This window comes from Suncus etruscus, chromosome 2 (assembly GCF_024139225.1).
Source record: "Suncus etruscus isolate mSunEtr1 chromosome 2, mSunEtr1.pri.cur, whole genome shotgun sequence".
Lineage (NCBI taxonomy): Eukaryota > Metazoa > Chordata > Mammalia > Eulipotyphla > Soricidae > Suncus > Suncus etruscus.
The window spans coordinates 132,150,910-132,170,171 of NC_064849.1; the positions used below are offsets into that span (position 1 = coordinate 132,150,910).

Consider the following 19,262-nt stretch of genomic DNA (forward strand, 5'->3'; position numbering starts at 1 on the left):
CTTAAATAAATTATATAATAAAAGAAACCTATGGTACATATGTAGAATAGAATATTGCAGAGCCCTAAAGGAAAGATGAAATAATGTGATTCATTACCACATGGATGGATCTGAAGCGTATCATGCTGAGTAAAGTGATGAGGACAGTCAATTATATTTTTCATATGTGGGATAAAAGAAACAAGAGAAAATGAAGTTATAGTGACTAAATTAAAGACAGAAGCAAACAAACAAAAAAAACACCTCTTCATACCATTTTTCAGAGAGGTTATATACATCCTTATATTCACATACTGTATAGAATGCTCCTTTTTCTTCATATTCTTGTGAATACTTGTTTCAGTCTTTATTTTTTTGTGTGTGCATAGGCCATTCTCTTTATTTTTTTGGGTTTGGTGGGCCACACCCGGTGACACTCAGGAGTTACTCCTGGCTCTGTGCTCAGAAATCACTCCTGGCTTGGGGGACCATATGGGATACCAGGGATCGAACTGCGGTCTGTCCTAGGCTAGCATGTGCAAGGCAGACGTCTTACACCCTGCACCACTGCTCAGCCCCTGCATAAACCACTCTTGACTTGAATAGATCATTGTAATTTAACTTGATTAACTTGTATTTAACTACTGAAAAGTGATATCAATCATTTTTTATGTATTGATCATGTTTTGTCTTCTTAGAAGTATTGTATACTTCCAAATACTTAGAAGTATTTAACCTGTATTAACTTGTATTTAACTACTGAAAAGTGATGTTTATCATTTTTTCATGTGTGCTGATTTTTTTTTTTTTTTTTTTTGGTTTTTGGGTCACACCCAGCAGCACTCAGGGATTATTCCTGGCTCTATGCTCAGAAATCGCTCCTGGCAGGCATGGGGGACCATATGGAATGTCTGGATTTGAACCACCGTCCTTCTGCATGAAAGGCAAATTCCTTACCTTCATGCTATCTCTCTGGCCCCTGTTTTTGTCTTCTTAGAAGTATTTTACCAGGTTTCCTTGCCATGTTTGATTAGATGGTTTACTTTTTGTTAAATAGTGTGAATTTTTTTTAGGTTGTAGAAATTTTATTAATATAGAAACATGTTCACTGGGCCGTAGCTATAGCACAGCAGAAAGTTATTTGCCTTGCACACAGACAACCTGGGTTCAAATCCTGGCATCCCATATGGACCTGAGCCTTCCAGGGGCAATTTCTGAGTGCAGAGCCAGAGGTAACCCCTGAGTGCTGTCATGTGTGCCCTTCTCCAGAAAAAAATAAAAAAAAATAAAAGGAAACATGTTCACAATAGTTACTGGGGAGAAAGCAAATAACAGTATTTATAGTTTTATATTGTCTCAGTTAAATTCTTCACATATCTCAAAGCATAAAACCCTATATTTTTATACATTTAATGGCATTCTCCAACTCAAAGTAAAAGTTCTAATTCCTAACATTAGTCTAAGAGAACAGTCATTGCTTCAAAATTCTGGGAATGCTTTCTGGACCATTAAGTCTTCTAAGCACCATCATGTAATAGAAGCAGTAGTTTCTTTCCTAGTTTTCTGTATTGGTTTAATGAAGCTATAGTTTTGGAGTGACAGTTATGCAATTCCTACAGTTTTTTTTCTTGTTTACTCCCATGTCTGGTATATATAAATATCAATGTTACTTTTAAGAGTTCACTTTTCTCATGAATGTTTTGAAAAGAAGTGTTTTTTATATATGCTTTTCAGGTAATAAAAGTCACTTTAACTTAAAGTTTATACCATGGATAGTACAAAGGAGAATGACAGTTGTAGAGAGGATCTTCTGCTTAGAATGGGACTCAACGATAATAAAGCTGGAATGGAAGGACTAGATAAAGAAAAAATTAACAAAATTATAATGGACGCCACAAAGGTATGGTTTATCTTTCAATAAATATCTTCAATATGCTTACTTTAAAATTCTTTGCTTAAGGGCCCGGAGAGATAGCACAGCGGCGTTTGCCTTGCAAGCAGCCGATCCAGGACCAAAGGTGGTTGGTTCGAATCCCGGTGTCCCATATGGTCCCCTGTGCCTGCCAGGAGCTATTTCAGAGCAGACAGCCAGGAGTAACCCCTGAGCACTGCTGGGTGTGGCCCAAAGACCAAAAAAAAAAATAAATTCTTTGCTTAAAAGAAAATTAATAAGTTAAACTCTTAATTATAATTTTGTTATAATACTTGTAAACACTAATATGTATATTTTAATAATTATTACTAATAATCAGTTTTGGGTATACAGTGTTACTGCTCCACACCTACCACCAAAATGCCAATATCTCTTCACCACTTCACCTTATATCCCTTTTTATCTGTCCTCTCTGTCTTTAATCTTCTACTCTTCCCACACTTTCGTTTGGTTGCCTCACTTTTCAGAATCTAAGGGTTTGTTTTAACTAAACATTCTCTATTCTCTTGCTTGTTTCTTGATTTACAATATATGAATAATATATCTCATACTTATCTTTTTTCTTTCTTATTTTGCATAACACGACACCAATGTTCTCTCTAGTACTGATTGTAGCAAAATGCAAGATTGAATTCATCTTTGTAATAGTAATATCTGAATAGTATTTTCCTGTGTGTGTGTATATACCACAATTTCTTTAGCAGTGGAACATTATAATGTATATTTTATATATGGTCATAAAATTATTATAAGCATAGAACATAATTATTTTATATTATTATGTAATTATATGTAATATTAATATTGTTAAACTATAAAGAGGTATGAAATAACCTTTCTATTATCTTGCTATGTAGTTTTATCTCATATGTGCATATATGCATAAAGAATGAACTAATATGTATTTTTAAGTTTAAAATAGTATAATCTGGGGTTTTATTCAATATAATTTGGAGATCTTTTGTATAAGTAGATATTGTTTTCATTCTTTTTATGCTTGCATGTATTAGTAAGAGCCAGTATTCATTTTTATTAGTAGACATAAATCATTTCTAACCTGTTGTTTTTACAGAGGGGTAGTAGAGTGAATAGTCTTTTATTTCTTAACTTTCTATAGATGCAAGTATAAATATAGGAGAGCTTATTAGAAGTAAAAGCTTTCACCAAAAATTTATAGCACCAAGTATTACATACACACATAATTTTTATAAATTGACATGGATGGATAATTTTATTAAAGTATTTCAAGCAAATGAAATATCAACCACATTTTAACTAAAAACACTTTAACGGGGAAACAATGGGACTGGGCATACCACACAATGGCATAGTCTTTGCATATATTAGTTCCTGGGTTCAACCCATCGCATGAAAAATAATAGGAGACACATTCTATGCTCAAGATGCAAAAGTATGATCATTATCGTTAAGAAGTCATGTCTCGGGGCCGGGCGGTGGCGCTAAAGGTAAGGTGTCTGCCTTACCTGCGCTAGCCTAGGACGGACCGCGGTTCCATCCCCCGGTGTCCCATATGGTCCCCCAAGCCAGGAGCAACTTCTGAGTGCATAGCCAGGAGTAACCCCTGAGCGTCACCGGGTGTGGCCCAAAAACCAAAAAAAAAAAAAAAAAAAGAAGTCATGTCTCCTAGGTTGATCTATAGAGTTAGTATAATCACTCATAAAAGCTTCTGAATTTTTTATTCTTACATTAAATGACATTATTCTTATATTCACTTGACCTAGAGATAATATGGAAATGGAGACTAGTTTCTGGGGCCAGAGCGATAGCACAGCACAGTAGGGCGTTTGCCTTGCATGTGGCCAACCTGGGATCTACATGGGTTCATTTCCAAGTATCCCATATGGTCCTCCAAGCCTACCAGGAGCAATTTCTGATTACAGAGCCAGGAGTATCCCCTGAGTGCCACCAGGTGTGGCCAAAAAACTAGTATATATAGTATATACATATATATGTATATATATACACACACATATATATGGAAATGGAAAACACCTAAAATAACCCAAATGATTTTGAACACAATCAAGATTTTTTACTTGACTTACCTATTTCAAAACTTATTATAAATGTACTGTTAGAAAAATAGTATATTATTGCCATAAGGAAGAATAGTTGGAGGAGGTCGCACAGGTGTTCAGGGTCTATAGTTTGGAGAGCATGGTTCCACCCTGATTTAATCCCTGATACCTCATGTCCTGCTCCTAGCACTGTCAAGTGTGATCCTGGTGATCCCTGAGCTTCTCTGGACTGAATTGATTGTCCTTAGCACTACAGAACCCAAGTAGTAACCATATGCTAGATCCTTGCATAGAGCAGTAAGGAACAAGTTATCTGGTTATGTGGATATTACTTGTAGTGACTCCTGCACCCCATGAATACTACTTGGGAGGATCAGGTAGTAATTAATGTCTTTATTATGGTTTATAATTAATTATATAATTAATATAATTAATGTGATTGTTTAATTAATAAAATTAAATTTATTTAATTTTTCTTAGGGAGTGGAGTTTGGCGACATGTAGTACTATTTAGGGCTTCATATTGGCTCTCTGTTTAGAGAAAATTTCTGGCAGTGCTCAGGAATAGTATTTGATGTCAGGGGTCAAGCCTGGGTTGATTACATGCAAGGCAATTGCCTTACTTGCTGTACTATCTCTCCAGCCCTAATCTAATTTTTACAAAAGAATAATATATAAATAGAGGTATGTGTAGAAGAAAATATTTATAGTTCATTGACTTTTGACAAAAATAGCAAGACCCAAAATTATTCTATTTAGTAAAAGATGCAGGGACAATAAAGAGGAGAGACCTGAGGAGGAAGGAGGAAACAGACTGATGATAACAAAAGGGACTTGGTGAAAGGTCTTGGTCATTTTGGTGATGTGGAATTGAAGTCACTATGTACATCAAAACCAAGAGAGTCAAGCATGTGGCCAACACTGATGAATTTGGAGCTGGAACATTGAATACCTAAAAGCCTGTTATTAGCAGCTCTGTAAGTAACAGTAAACAAGTTTTTTTTAAAAATTAGGGCAAAGAGTTAAGAACCAAAAAATCATATTCATCTTGCATTACATGCAAAAATTAGCTCCTGATAAAAGAGTTAGATCCAGAATTAAATTTTTTTTTTCATTTGTAGAAATGGGACTCACATCCAGTGATGTCCAGGGGCTAATTCAGGATAACTCTTGGTGATGCTCAGAGCATCATATGATACCAACCATCAAACCCAGGACACCTACATGTAATTCATACACTCAGCCCATTGGGCTCTCTCTCTCTCTCTTTCTTTCTCTCTTTCTCTCTCTCTCTCTAACCCAAGCAATCTCTTCAGAACAAATAATTTTTATATCTCATTAATAAGACAAATCAGTCTGGAATGAGCAAAAGACATGGAGCCCTCACTAGAGAAGATAGAAAAGTTCAAAAATACATATAAAGATTTTCTGCATTTTAATAATTAAGGAATTACAAATTAAATTACAATGCAGTGTCATGCACACTATTATAGCCTAGACTAATAATTTAAAAAAATGTGACAAATAGCATGTGGCAAGAATATGGAGATATTGAATCTCTTATGCATTGATTGTGGGAGAGTAAAATGGATCAACTACTTTGGAAAAAATTCTAGTAGTACCTCAAATGTTTTCACATTAAGTACTATGTAATTATGAGGATAAGATTTTGTTCTCATCAATATAATGAAGGAACTAGAAAATATGTCCTCACAAAAATATGTACAAAATTTTTATCACAACATTTTCAGTTTTCATTTTAATTAAAAAATATTTTCTTTTAAGAGCAGAGAGGGAAAAGGAAGAAAAATCTAAGAGTACAAAAAAATTTAAAATAAAATAAAATATAAAAAAACAGTCAAACAAAAATTTCAAAAAGCACCAGAGCAATATAGACAGCAGCCATACAAGAACCATGGTCCTGAAATAAAAAACAAGACAAAGCCCAAAAGAAAGAAAGAAAAAAAAACAGCAACAAACAACAACAACAAAACTTAAAAAAAAAATTTGTGTGTGTGTGCTTTTCTCTTTTTTGTTTTCTTGCATAGGAACAGTAAGTATTGGGGAGATTAGAAAGGGAATTCCCTTGACCTAGGAGATACAGGGTTTCTCCACCCTTGAAGTACCCTGTTTCACTATCACTATGTACCTAAAATATTACTGTGAAAGATTTGTAAGCCACTTTGATTAAAATAAAAAACAAACAGACAAAACATTTTCTTCGTTTTGATTTTGATTTTGGGATTACACCAGCAGAGCTCAGAATTTACTCTTGGCTCTGAGCTTCGATATTACTTCTGAAGAGGCTTAGGAGACCTTCTATGGTGCCAGGGATTGAATCTGGGTTTGTCCTGTGCAAGGCAAGTACCAACCCACTGTACTAGTTCTCTAGCCCTTGTAGTAGTTTTATATAAGCAAAAAAGTAAATATAATCTAAATGTTCATTAGCCTGATAAATTGAGAGGTATTATGTTTAATGATGCAATGATAGATGACTTTCTAAAAAAAATATTTCCTACATTTTCTTAAATGACAGGTTAAATTTTTTAAATTTTTATTTTAGGCATCATGATTTACAATACTATTAATGGTTAGGTTTCATGCATATAGAGTTCAAATAAAAATTAAGGGCCAGAGTGACAGTACAGCGAGTAGAGCACTTGCCTGGCACATAGGTGTCTTGGGTTCAATCTCTGACACTGCATAGGGTCCCCTATGTGCTCCATGGTCCCCAAAACAGCACCATTGTGCTTAAAAATGCCAAAAATAAATAAGTAAATGAATTAATTAATTTTAAATGTTTCCAAAGTAATAATAAAGGAGAAAAGTGATGACCCAATTGATTAAAGCCTTGGATTTGCCCTCTGAATCCTGTCCAGTAGATGTTTTCTGAGTGCAAATTTGTACTTACCTCAGTTTGTACTATGCTGAATTCTGTCTCATAATAGTCCTATGAGTTAGATAGTCAAAAATTAATTTTATAAATAAGGAAACTTGTACATAAAAGAATAAGATCACCTATCTGGAAGGGGATAGAAATTATTTTTGAGTTCAGTTATTACATACTGAAATCTTTTCTGTCAATCATGAAATTTTAAAGGCAGGTTTACATTATATTACTACATTATGCTTTCCTAAAGACACTTTTCTTATATTTCTTTTTGGTTTTCTAAATAGGGATCCAGATATTATGAAAATGAGCTCAAGAAAGAAAAGCAAGTCAACAAACGAATTGAAAATTTGATGCATCAAAAAGCTCAAATTACTGACCAGCAGCTAAGGAAAGCGCAGTTACAGGTATTCTTTCATTGCTAAGTGAAGTAGGGTAGAATAAGTCATAGTCAAAGAACAGTAATGCTAGTATAGCCATACATTACTTAATGTTTAATTTTGTTGGATTTTGTTTTGTTTTGTTTTGTTTTGTTTTGTTTGGGGGCCACACCCGGTGACACTCAGGGGTTACTCCTGGCTATGCGCTCAGAAATTGTTCCTAGCTTGGGGGACCATATGGGACACTGAGGATTGAAACAAGATCCATTCTGGATCAGCCACGTGCAAAGCAAAAACGCCCTACCGCTGAACTATCACTTGGGCCCCTAATGTTAAATTTTGATTCTTAATTTTGAACGTTGATTATACAAAATTTTAAATTTCATTTAAATTTTATTTTAACAATAGATTTTAATTTTGAAATTGAATCTAGGATTTCATACATTTGAATCTTGTGCTCTGCCACTGAGCCATATCTTCTCTCCAGCCCTATCTTCATACCCCAGCCTATTTGTTTTGTTGGGGGCAACACCCAGAAGTGCTTCTAGGACCTGGGTCAGACCTGGGTCTTCTGCACAAAAAACATGCTTTTAAGCCCCTGAGCTGTCTCTCATGCCCTAAAACTTTATTTTTAATAATTTAATTGATGGTTAATTTTCTGTTAATGAAGTGTCTAAAATATTAATTTGGACCAGCAAAATATTTTAAGATTTAAGGGGGCCAGAGTAATAGCACATTAGGGAAGGTGTTTGCCTTGCAGGCGGCCAACTCGGGTCTGATCTCTGGCATTCTATCTTGTCCCCTGAGCAAGGCCAGGAGTGACTTCTGACCTCAGAGCAAGAGTAACCTCTGTGTGCTTCCAGGTGTGGCCCCAAAACCAAAACAAACAAACAAAATAATTAAAATACTTGCCTTGCTTGTAGAAGATCCTGATTCATCTGCCAGTACTACATATGGTCCATATGTTTCCTCTAGCTTTTTCAGGATTGACCCTTAAGCACATACCTAGTAATAGCCCCTGAGCACTGTCAGATATGACTCCCAAGCCCTCCCAACCCCATTTTTTCAAGATTTAATTTTTCAACTTTTGATTATGACAAAGAAATGTCATAATCATATTGATAATTAGTATATTTTGCTTTGGGTAATTTCTTCTTTTATTCTCTTTGGGGGAATTTTAGCCTAAGTAGCTGACCAAGAAACCTCAGACTCTAATGGTTTAAATAAGTTACAAATTTATTTATTTTTCACATAATAAGTAGTTCAAATCATTGATTAATTATGATCACCATATTAATTTAGACATCCAGCTTCTACATCATATTGCTTCATCATCTCCTACTACTGTTGACTAAACCAGATTACCTTCAATCCAAAATCCCTGGTAAAAATGATGATTAGGGGAGCAGAGAAATAACACAGCAGTAGGGCATCTGTCTTGCAAGCAGCCAACCCAACACAGGCTCCAGTTCAATCCCCGCCATCCCAGTTGGTCCCTCGAGCTGCCAGGAGTGACTTCTGAGTGATTGCAGAGCCAGGAGTAGCCCCTGTGCACCGCTGGGTGTGACAAATTAAAAAAAAATGATGATTAGGGTTGAAGATGTGACACAGTAGTAAAGTGCATGTTTTATATGCAAGAGAGACCTAAGTTACTTGAAAGAGAAAAAGATCTACTTTGCTAGCTAAGTGAAAATGTAGTTGCATACATCACTTCAGTTTTGAAATTTTTGTTTTATGGCTATTTCTAACTGAAAAAGAAGCTGTAAAATAGTTATGTGACTGGATGACCATGTGCTCAGCTAAAAATCTCTTAATATAGAAGAAAAGGATAATGGATTTTGGTATTTGACTAGTGGTTCCAGAGCAAGATCACTTGCCTAGTATGTTCTTTTCTATAGTTCTATTTTCTATATTTCTTTCTATATATATTTCATATATTTCTATATGTTCTTTTCTTTATTTATAGATTTTATATATTAAGGGTAATTTTCCTGTCATTTGTCATAAATATTTTCCAATATGTGGTTTATATTTTTATTTTACATATTCTTCCCCTATATTTTGGGGGGAGGCACACCGAGTGGTGCTCAGTGGTTACTCCTGGCTCTGTGCTCAGAAATTGCTCTTGGTAGGCTCGGTTGGCCAGATGGGATGCCAGGGATCAAACCCGGGACCGTCTAAGGTCAGCTGGATGCATGGCAAATGCCCTTTGACTGTGCTATTGCTTTGGCTCTCTTCCCCTTTAATTTTAAATGTTTAATTAAGTACAGCAGTATTTAAAAAATTTTTTTTCCTTAGGCATTTTTCATACAAATGCTATTTGAGCCTGTTCACTCTTTTAATCTATTTATTACATTTAAGGTATAAAATATATTTCTTTTCAGTTTATTTCTTTTTAAAAATCTATTGGGTTAAAAAAAGATTAAAAAAATCTGTTGGGTTACATTAGTTTATATAACTGTGTATTTTTAGGAGTACAATTTCACACCTCTTCATCATTTGAAATTCAATTTCATATAAGATGTGAAGTGTTATTTTTTTAAATGATGAATATAATATTTACCTAAATGGTTTTATTTCTAAAGTGTGATTCACTTATTACACCACCATGTAGTAAATCATGAGCTCTTTCTCCAGTAAATTGAAATGAGGTGTTTTATGATAAAGTTTATGTGGGATTTAGATATAAATACCATGTGAATTTAAATGCTATGAGAATTCCTATAAATTGTCATTGTTCTAGAATTTTTTTCTAGACTCTTCTAATCAAATGTTTTTTCTATATTGGGGCTATCTAGACAGTACAGCAAATAGGACACTTGCCTTGAACTCAGCTGATGTGGATTCAAACCCCAGCACTACATATGATTTCTCAAACCCCTTCAGGAGTGATCCCTGAGTGCAAAGCCAGGAGTAAGTCCTGAAAATAGTCAAGTGTAGCCGAAAACAAGCAAACAGAATTTCTGTATCAGTTCCATGCAGTTTTAATTACTAGATGATACCATAGCTTAATAGCTTTCTTAACTATTTCTCTTAATTTTTTTCCTGATTATTGTTCTTTTTTAACAAATGTAGGCATCATTTCATTAAATTTAAGGGAAGTCAATTTTCCCACAATAGTGTTGATATAGTCATTAGGCAGTTTTCTTTCTAGATATCAACTTTTGGAGATTTATAATCTAAAAATATCATTAATAAAATTTTATTTTATTTTTAATGAAATTTTAAAGGCAGAATACAGATGATAGAACTTTTTGTTGTCTTAATTTTAAAATTCAAGGGGCCGGAGTGGTGGCACAGGGCATAAAGGCATCTGCCTTGCTCAAGCTAGCCTAGGACAGACAGCAGTTCGATCCCCCGGTGTCCCATATGGTCCCCCAAGCCAGGAGCAATTTCTGAGTGCATAGCCAGGAGTAACCCCTGAGTATCATCGGGTATGGCCCCAAAACCAAAAATAAAATAAAATAAAATTCAAAACCTTTAATATGCTAGTAATAGTAAAGAATATAAAAGTGCCTTACATTATTTAACAGAACATGAGGTTTATAAAATTTATTGTAGAATATTGTGGAAACCATTTGTAGAAACTAGATGTTTTATTTGTTCAGCCACAGGTTTTTTTTTTGCAGAGGAAAGGGGCTTGGGCCACATCCAGCTGTACTCAGGGGTTACTCCTGGCTCTGTACTCAGGAATAACTCCTGGCAGGCTCGGGGACCATATGGGAATTAGATTGAACCTGGGTCAGCCATATGCAAGGCAAACACCCTATGTACTATTGCTCCAGCTCCAGTTCAACTACTTTTAAAACAAGTTGATTGAGGAAATTCTAAGAAGTCAAGAAGATATTGGAGAATAGAAAAAAATTTATAGGAAATATATTTGTTTTGAAATCACAAATTTTTTTTTTGTAAATTTTAAAATTTCTTATTGGGCCACACCTGGTGGTGCTCAGGAGTTACTCCTAGCCCTGTGCTCAGAAATCACTCCTGGCAGGCTTAGGGGACCATATGGGATGCTGGGGATGGAACCTGGGTTCGTCCCAGTATGCCACGAGCGAGGCAAATGCTCTACTGCTGTGCTATTGCTCCAGCCCCCTGAACTCACAAAATTTCTATTAGTTTTGATTGTGTCTGAGTTTTTTGATTAGTTTAAAACTGAATGAACTATTGTTTGCCAAGCAAAGTAAACTGTGTGAAATCATCTTTATAACCTTTCTATTCATTATTATGTTCTACCTTCATTAGTTTTCTTAAGGACATAATCTTTTTTTGTAACTTTCAAAATATGTCATTGTAATCTAGATTCATACATTGAATAGACAACCAACCATGTCTTTTTTTTTAAACTGGTAATTGACTATACAGAATGCATTTTCATCAGTTTGCATGAGTTTTATCTGATTTACTCAACATTCTTAGGGCAATAGTAAGTCAAAAATGAAAATAAATAAATACTTTTGAAATAGTTTTCTGAATATAATAGAAGAGTTTTTCTGTGGTGTTTTGGTTTTTTGGGCCACACCCAGCAGCACTCAGGAGTTATTCCTGGCTCTGCACTCAGAAATCACTATTAACAGGCTTGGGGGACCCATATGGGATGAGGGAAATTGAACCCAGGTTTGTCCCAGGTCTGCCACGTGCAAAACAAATGCCCTACCTCTGTGCTATCAGTCCGGCCCCATTTTTTCCTTATTTTTTTAAATAGAGTTCTTAAATTTATTACATTAATATGGACATAAAACATGCCTTTAGAATTTGTATTGAGCTTATTTTAGAGTTAAAATTTTTTGTTTTGCTCTCCTAAAGATTTATCACAGGACCTCACTCATAAAAAAAAACAATGCACTACTTCTGAGCTACACCATCCAGCTCTCGTTAGTATAATGGATAGGGAGGGAATTTGCCTTGCACACAGCTAACCCGGGTTTGCTTCTGAACACCCCATATGGTCCCCTGAGCTCTGCCAAGAGTTATTCCTGAGTGCAGAGCCAGGAGTAAGCCAAAAAACAAAAGCAAAAAAATATATATATTAAAAACTTTTTTTTAATATTATGTTTTTTTAATATTATGTTTTAATATTATGTTTTTAATGGAAAAAATTCAATTATTTTGATTTCTCCTTCTCATTCTAATATTTAGCAGCTTTATAACTTAGATCTTACTGAACCTTAACATTTTACATAAAATGGCAGTAATAATTGTCATTATAAGGCAATCAAGATTGTTTTGACTTATAAATGAATCACTATAAGAATCACTTAGCCTGTTTTATAGCATATAAGATACAAAGTAAAGGTCAGTTCTACTTTTTAAATAATAGTTAATATTAAGCAGTAATCCTAGACTGCAGTACTTCTTTCATGGATTATCTTTTAATTATTTCAACCTTTTCAAACTGATTTAATCCTCATCATGTAACTAATAAGTGAGTTGAAAGACAGGGACACAAATTAAAATCTTCTTCATTGTAAGACAGCAACTGTGAAGGGCTTGAAAGGGGTGGCATATAGTTTAGACTAGAGACTCAGGTCAGAACTTGGAATAGAAAATGGAAGAAAAGTTTACAGGAACGAGGGGGCTGGAGCAATACCACGGCAGGAAGTAAATTTGCCTTGCATGTAACCAACCTAGGTTCAATCCCTGGCTTCCCACATGGTCTCCCAACCCCACCAAGACTGATACCTTGAGTGTAGAGCCAGGAGTTACCCCTGTGCCCAGCCAGATGTGAGCTCCCCCACCCCCCAAAAAAATACACGAATGAGGATTTTTAGTAGAATTTGAAAAAAGTGGTAGTGTGTGTTTGGTTGACATAGAAGAAAGAATTCAAACCAGGCTGATAAGGAGAGATAGTAAAGGAAAGTGGAGTGTCTGAGTCATCCAGTGGGGAAGTTTCCTTTGGCATCTGTCCACTTGCTTTAAACACACAAAGACAATGGATTGCTAAAGAAACAGTCACAACTGTAATATATGAATTTTAAAGAGTATTTTTTTCCTTTGGTTGCTTTCTACTTATTACTTTTTCCTCTCCAGTGATTCAGGATTAAGCTATTTAGGATGCTGCTCCCTAATTCTCAATTGACTCATATCATACACATATTTTTGTAGATTAATAGAGTAGATTTTAAGCTGCTCTTGTTTTTATTTTGCTCCATTATTTGTTTGCATCTTTTTTTAAAGGTCTATCCTCTCTTTTAAAATTTATGGAGAGATACTAGAAGAGATAGTTTTGCTTTAAATCTTTAAATGGAAGTGATACTGAAAACTTGTTTTTTAAAAACTGGTGTTTCACTGCTAGTAAACCCTCTCTAAAACTCTACAGATATTTCTCTCTTCTCCTCATCTCCCTCTCCCATACCCAGGATCTGTGCTCCAGGGGGACCTTGTGGGTACGGGAGATCAAATCAGGGTCATGCCCCTCCCACCATATGCTCTAGCCCATTGAACTATCTCTCTAGTCCACTCCTTTTTCTTTTTTAACCAGAGGTGGAAAATATATAGTAATATAAATTCCATTCTTTTTTTTTTCCCTCTGTATCTCCTCTTCTTTTCTCTTATAAAAAAAGAACTGAAAGCCAGAATTGTCTGATTGCTGATGGTACTCACTATGTAGTGTCTAATGCAATAAGAGCCAAAGGCAAAGCAGGAATACAGATAAGGTAGCATTTAATTTTATGATGCGGGGTAAAGAGATCCAGTTAAGTTGCTCTGAACTGTCTGAGCTGATCCTTCTTGAAGACTTTGTTTCCAAGCTAAGAGGGGCCTTGGAGTCAGACGATTAGCAGCCTGGAACAACGAAAACGATGTTCTTCTGGGAGTTGCTGCTGAAATAAAAGCAGATTTGCAGAGTCTCTGCAACTACTAGCATCAAATATGTCTCAGGGTGATTGTTTTGTTTTGCTTTATTTGGGGGGGAGGTGGTCATACCTCCCCACACTTCCACACACGTAGTGCTTGGTTGCAACTTAGATAGAGCTTTGTGCTCTATGGTTACTTGACCTTATGAATCTTGAGATTTCAGCCTGGGCCCCCTGCATGCAAAGAATATGTTTTATGCATTCTGCCCATGGAACTTTCTGGACCAGGGTAGATCTTTCTACAAGAGGATTTAGTTTTAGCCTGAAGGTAGAAAGCAAATACTGCCACTTTACTGCTAAGAAGGGAGGCCATGAAAATAATTATATGGAATGGAAGCAAGGTTAAAGTGCAGTAAGAAGGAATAAAAGCTGAATTATACCCCTATAACTCTCCACTGAGAAACCTGTTCCCAGAATCTCCACATGATGGAAATTGTTTTTTGTTCCTGTTCACCCCCATTTGCTTATTTCTAGCTGTTCACTCCACCTCAGTTTTTGATTGCTTTGTAATGCAGGTATCCATTGCTCTATTCAGCAATAGATTGCCTTTGTGGAATTTGTGCCATGTGCCAACTATTCTTCTTTGCTATTTGTTTCATCTTATTCAATAGCTTACTTCTCTCTTTTCTTGTGATTTTACTTTAGTGTTCTTACTGACTTCCCTATATGTCACATTGAGTAAAATAGTCACACAGCCAACCCTGGTTTCCGGGGAAGCAGGAAATTGCTTAGTTTTTCAACCTCTGTTGTAAAGGCCACCCCCCAAAAAGGGGGGGGGAATACATGGGAATAGATATACGGTATATAAAAACACTTTTCTTACTTCTCTGCTTTAATTATTTCTACCTCTTTTTTTTTTTTTTTTTTTGGTTTTTTGGGTCACACCCAGCAGCGCTCAGGGGTTACTCCTAGGTCTATGCTCCGGGGACCATATGGGATGCCGGAACTCGAACCACTATCCTTCTGCATGCAAGGCAAATGCTCTACCTCCATGCTATCTCTCTGGCCCCTATTTCTACCTCTTTTTATTTATCTTTCTTATCACTTCAAAACTGTCTAAAGAAATAAAAATATCTTTAAATATTAAGATTCTTGGGGCTAGAGCAATAGCACAGTGGTAGGGCATTTGCCCTCACCTATTATGTCTTAAAGTTATGAAGAGATTTTAAAAAAAAGTTAGAGAAAGAGGGGCCAGATAGCACAGTGGGTAGGGCATTTGCCTTGCATGCAGCCAACTCGGATTTGATTCCCAGGATTCCATATGGTTCCCAAACCTGCCAGGAGCGATTTCCAAATGCAGAACCAGGAGTTACCCCTGAGTGCCACTAGGTGTGGGCAATAAAAACAAACAAAAAAAAAAGTTAGAGTAAATGATATTTGAGAAGTGTCTATGCCTATATATAATAAATAAATAAATAAGTAAATAAATAAATAAATAAAGGTACTCAGGACTTGATAAATAGTATATAGAGGGTAGGGCACTTGCCTTGCCTACTCTAAACCCAGGCTTAATGCCTGGCATCCCATTTGGTTCCCTAGGCACTGCCAGGAGTAATTCCTGAGTGAGAGCTAGAAAAAAACCTAGATAAATGCCTGAATATTGCTGAGTATGACCCAAAAACTTAAAAAAAAAAGAAAAAAAAAGATGGAAGGAAGGAAGGAAGGAAGGAAGGAAGGAAGGAAGGAAGGAAGGAAGGAAGGAAGGAAGGAAGGAAGGAAGGAAAGGAAGGAAGGAAGGAAGGAAGGAAGGAAGGAAGGAAGGAAAGGAAGGAAGGAAGGAAGGAAAGGAAGGAAGGAAGGAAGGAAGGAAGGAAGGAAGGAAGGAAGGAAGGAAGGAAGGAAGGAAGGAAGGAAGGAAGGAAGGAAGGAAGGAAAAGAAATTGGCAGCCTTTTAAAAAATTGTGAAATATAGGGGCCAGAGACATAGCACAGTGGTAAGGCGTTTGCCTTAGACGCAGAAGGACGGTGGTTCGAATCCCGGCATCCCATATGGTCCCCCGAGCCTGCTGGGGGCAATTTCTGAGCGTAGAGCCAGGAGTAACACCTGAGCACTGCCGGGTATGACCCAAAAACCAAAAAAAATTGTGAAATATAGATGAGTATATAGGTCTGTGATGGCTGGATGGACAGAAACAGATACCTGTTTTTTTAAAGTAAGTCTAATGTTGTAATTAATGATATTTAAATATTATTATGTATCTTAAATATATGAACACTTTGTAAAATTAAGGTAGACAGATTTGCATTGGAATTGGAGCAGAACCGGAACTTGAACAATACCATTGTGCACATTGACATGGATGCTTTCTACGCAGCTGTAGAAATGAGGGACAATCCAGAACTGAAGGATAAACCTATTGCTGTGGGATCAATGAGTATGTTGGTAAGTAAGGGAAGGATAAAGACAAAATAGGAAATTTTTTTTTATTAAACTTTATTGATTGAGTGAGTGATTGGTTGGTTGGTTGGTTTTTGGGCCACATCCAGCGGCGCTCAGGGGTTACTTACTGGCTCTACCCTTAGAAATCATTCCTGGCAGGTTGGGGACCATATTAGATGACAGGAATTGAACCGGGTCCTTCCCAGTTTGGCCCCTTGCAAGACAAATACCTTACTGCTGTGCTATTTCTCTAGCCCCAAAAGAAATTTTCTAACATATTCAACCAAGTCATACTTATTCATGAAGGTAAAAGCCTTTATTATCTTCTACCAGTTTTATTGAATATAATTTTCTGGGTACCTTCTCTGTGTTCATTTATTGAATTCATTCACCATCTGTTGAGGTACAAATTTTTTATTTCTATTTGGCAAGTTATATTCAGTGATTTTTAGTAATTTATTCCCAATGTTATAAACTTGAGAAATGAGAAATGGTAGTGACATGTTTTATTTTTCTTAAATAATTTTCAGGTAAAGAAAAATAAAGGGACAGGAAACTTTATATATACCATATATTAGGGAACAGTTAGGGTTCCAGCACCACATGGTCCCCCAAGTATTGGCATTTACAACCTTGGAGGCATCCAGAACCACTGGAGTAAACCTGTGTATCCTCAGCATCGAAAGGCGGAGCAACATCTCATTCTCTGTCCCTTGAATTGAAACCACCAAACCAATTGTCTGAGAATCTTCCAGAGTCTCTGGAGCATCAGTTGGGGGAAAAAATAAAGGGGAAAAAAAAGAATTTTTTCTTTTGGTTTGGTTTGGAGGCACACTCGGTGGTGCTTCCCTAGAGCTAATCATGACTTGATGCTCAGGATTGCTCCCTGTCTTGTACCATTTAGTGCCTCGAATTGAATCTGAGACTCCTAGTTCAGCCCTTTTAGTGTTTTACCTAGCCCTCAAAATTCTGCTTTAAAATAACTTTTCTTGATGGGGCCGGAGCAATAGCATAGTGGTAGGGCATTTGCCTTGCATGTGGCCAACCCTGGGCAGACCTGGGTTTGATACCCAGACTCCCCCATGGTCCCCTGAGCCTGATAGGGCAATATCTGAGTGTAGAACACAGCAATTAGAGTAACCCTAATTGCTGCTGGGTGTGGCCAAAAAACAAAAAAGATAAAAACAAAACAAATCATTTTTTGCTACCCAAACAAAGTAGAGTGGGTAAGGAGTTTGCCTTAGGCAAGATTTTTTTTTTTTTTGGTTTTTGTTTTTGTTTGTTTTTGGGTCACACCCTGCAGCACTCAGGGGTTACTCCTGGCTCTAAGCTCAGAAATCACTCCTGGCAGGCTTGGGGGAATTATATGGGATGCCGAGATTTGAACCACCGTCCTTCTACAGGCAAGGCAAATGTCCTACCTTCATGCTATCTCTCCGGCCTGGGCAAGATGTTTTTAATGTTATTTGTAAAACACTAGTGGCAAATCATTCTCAAGTACTTCTTTTAATCTATATATACTATTTTGCATTCTTTGCATTTTCTCTTGAGACTCTATTTATGATAAAAGTATGTTTAAATTATATTATGGCATACTGCACTGAAATAGAGTAATGCCAAGTATCACCATCAATACTTAATTAAATAAAAAGTTTAGTGAGTGATGTTCTCCTTCTTTTACTCATAATTTTCAGTTCAAGTGTTTTTCAAATAATTCTTTTTTGTTTTGTTTTTGGGCCACACCCGTTTGACGCTCAGGGGTTACTCCTGACTATGCGCTTAGAAATCGCCCCTGGCTTGGGGAGACCATATGGAACACCAGGGGATTGAACCACGGTCCATCCTACGCTAGAACTTGCAAGGCAGACACCTTACCTCTAGCGCCACCTTCCTGGCCCCTCAAATAAATATTTTCAAATAAAATATTTACACTGAAACAGATTTTTCAAATCATCATAATTTTAAAAAGTCAGATCTTAATTTTTTTTAATATAATTTTTATTTTGATCATAGTGGCTTACATATTGTTGACAATAATATTTTAGGTACATATTTACATAAAATCAGGGGGGATTCCCATCCCCAAATTGCCCTCCCTACACCTCCGTTTTTGTCTTACCTCCCTTTTCCTCTTCCCTCACCCCCAGGGCGGCTAGAATATGTGGTCCCCTCTGTCTCTAACCAACTACTTAGTAGTCTTGCATCAGTTTGGTCTTGATGCCTCCCTTATTTCCCCCTCTAAGTAGGGGCAGGGGTAGCTAGTTCAAGTTGCGTGGTTTTGCCTGAAAAAGAGAAAATAAATAAACTGGGGTAAGAGTTTAATACCCCAAAAATGGGCAGAATCCTTCTAGAGGTTCTCATCATCGATTTGGGAAATGAAGGAGAAAAAGAAGTTGAAACACTTCACCAGTACCAAAAGAAGTGTCAAATATCCAGTGAGGACTCCAGCTATAACGATAAGCACCACAAAAAAAAAAAAACAGATAAAAAACAAAACAAAACAAAACAAACAAAAAACAAACACAAACAAACAAAAAACACGCCGTGGTCTTGAAATAAGAAACATGGCGTAGCACATAACGAAAGAAAAGAAAGGAAGAGAAAAAAAAATAAGAATAATTGGGGACAACAATTTCAATAATCACATCCAAACTGAGAAATCGACCAAAATAGCTAGTTAAATAAAAATAATAATAACAATAATAGATGAAGGTAAGATATATATAAATAACAAAGGTTTTGTGTTTTTTGTATTTTTTTTTTCCCTCCTGCCCTGGCACAGTAAATATTGGGGTCATTCGAAAAGG

The 19,262-nt window shown here is 36.2% G+C and overlaps 1 protein-coding gene across 1 annotated transcript in view; it reads left to right on the forward strand.

Annotated features, from left to right (window-relative positions):
• The first annotated feature begins 1,718 nt into the window (after nt 1-1,718).
• POLK (DNA polymerase kappa) overlaps nt 1,719-19,262 on the forward strand; it is a 49,192-nt gene continuing 31,648 nt past the window's right edge. Inside the window, exons 1-3 of the mRNA XM_049768753.1 lie at nt 1,719-1,879; nt 7,129-7,248; nt 16,306-16,458. Coding sequence (XP_049624710.1) covers nt 1,748-1,879; nt 7,129-7,248; nt 16,306-16,458 — 405 coding nt within the window. The 5' untranslated portion in view covers nt 1,719-1,747. The remainder of the gene's footprint in view (nt 1,880-7,128; nt 7,249-16,305; nt 16,459-19,262) is intronic.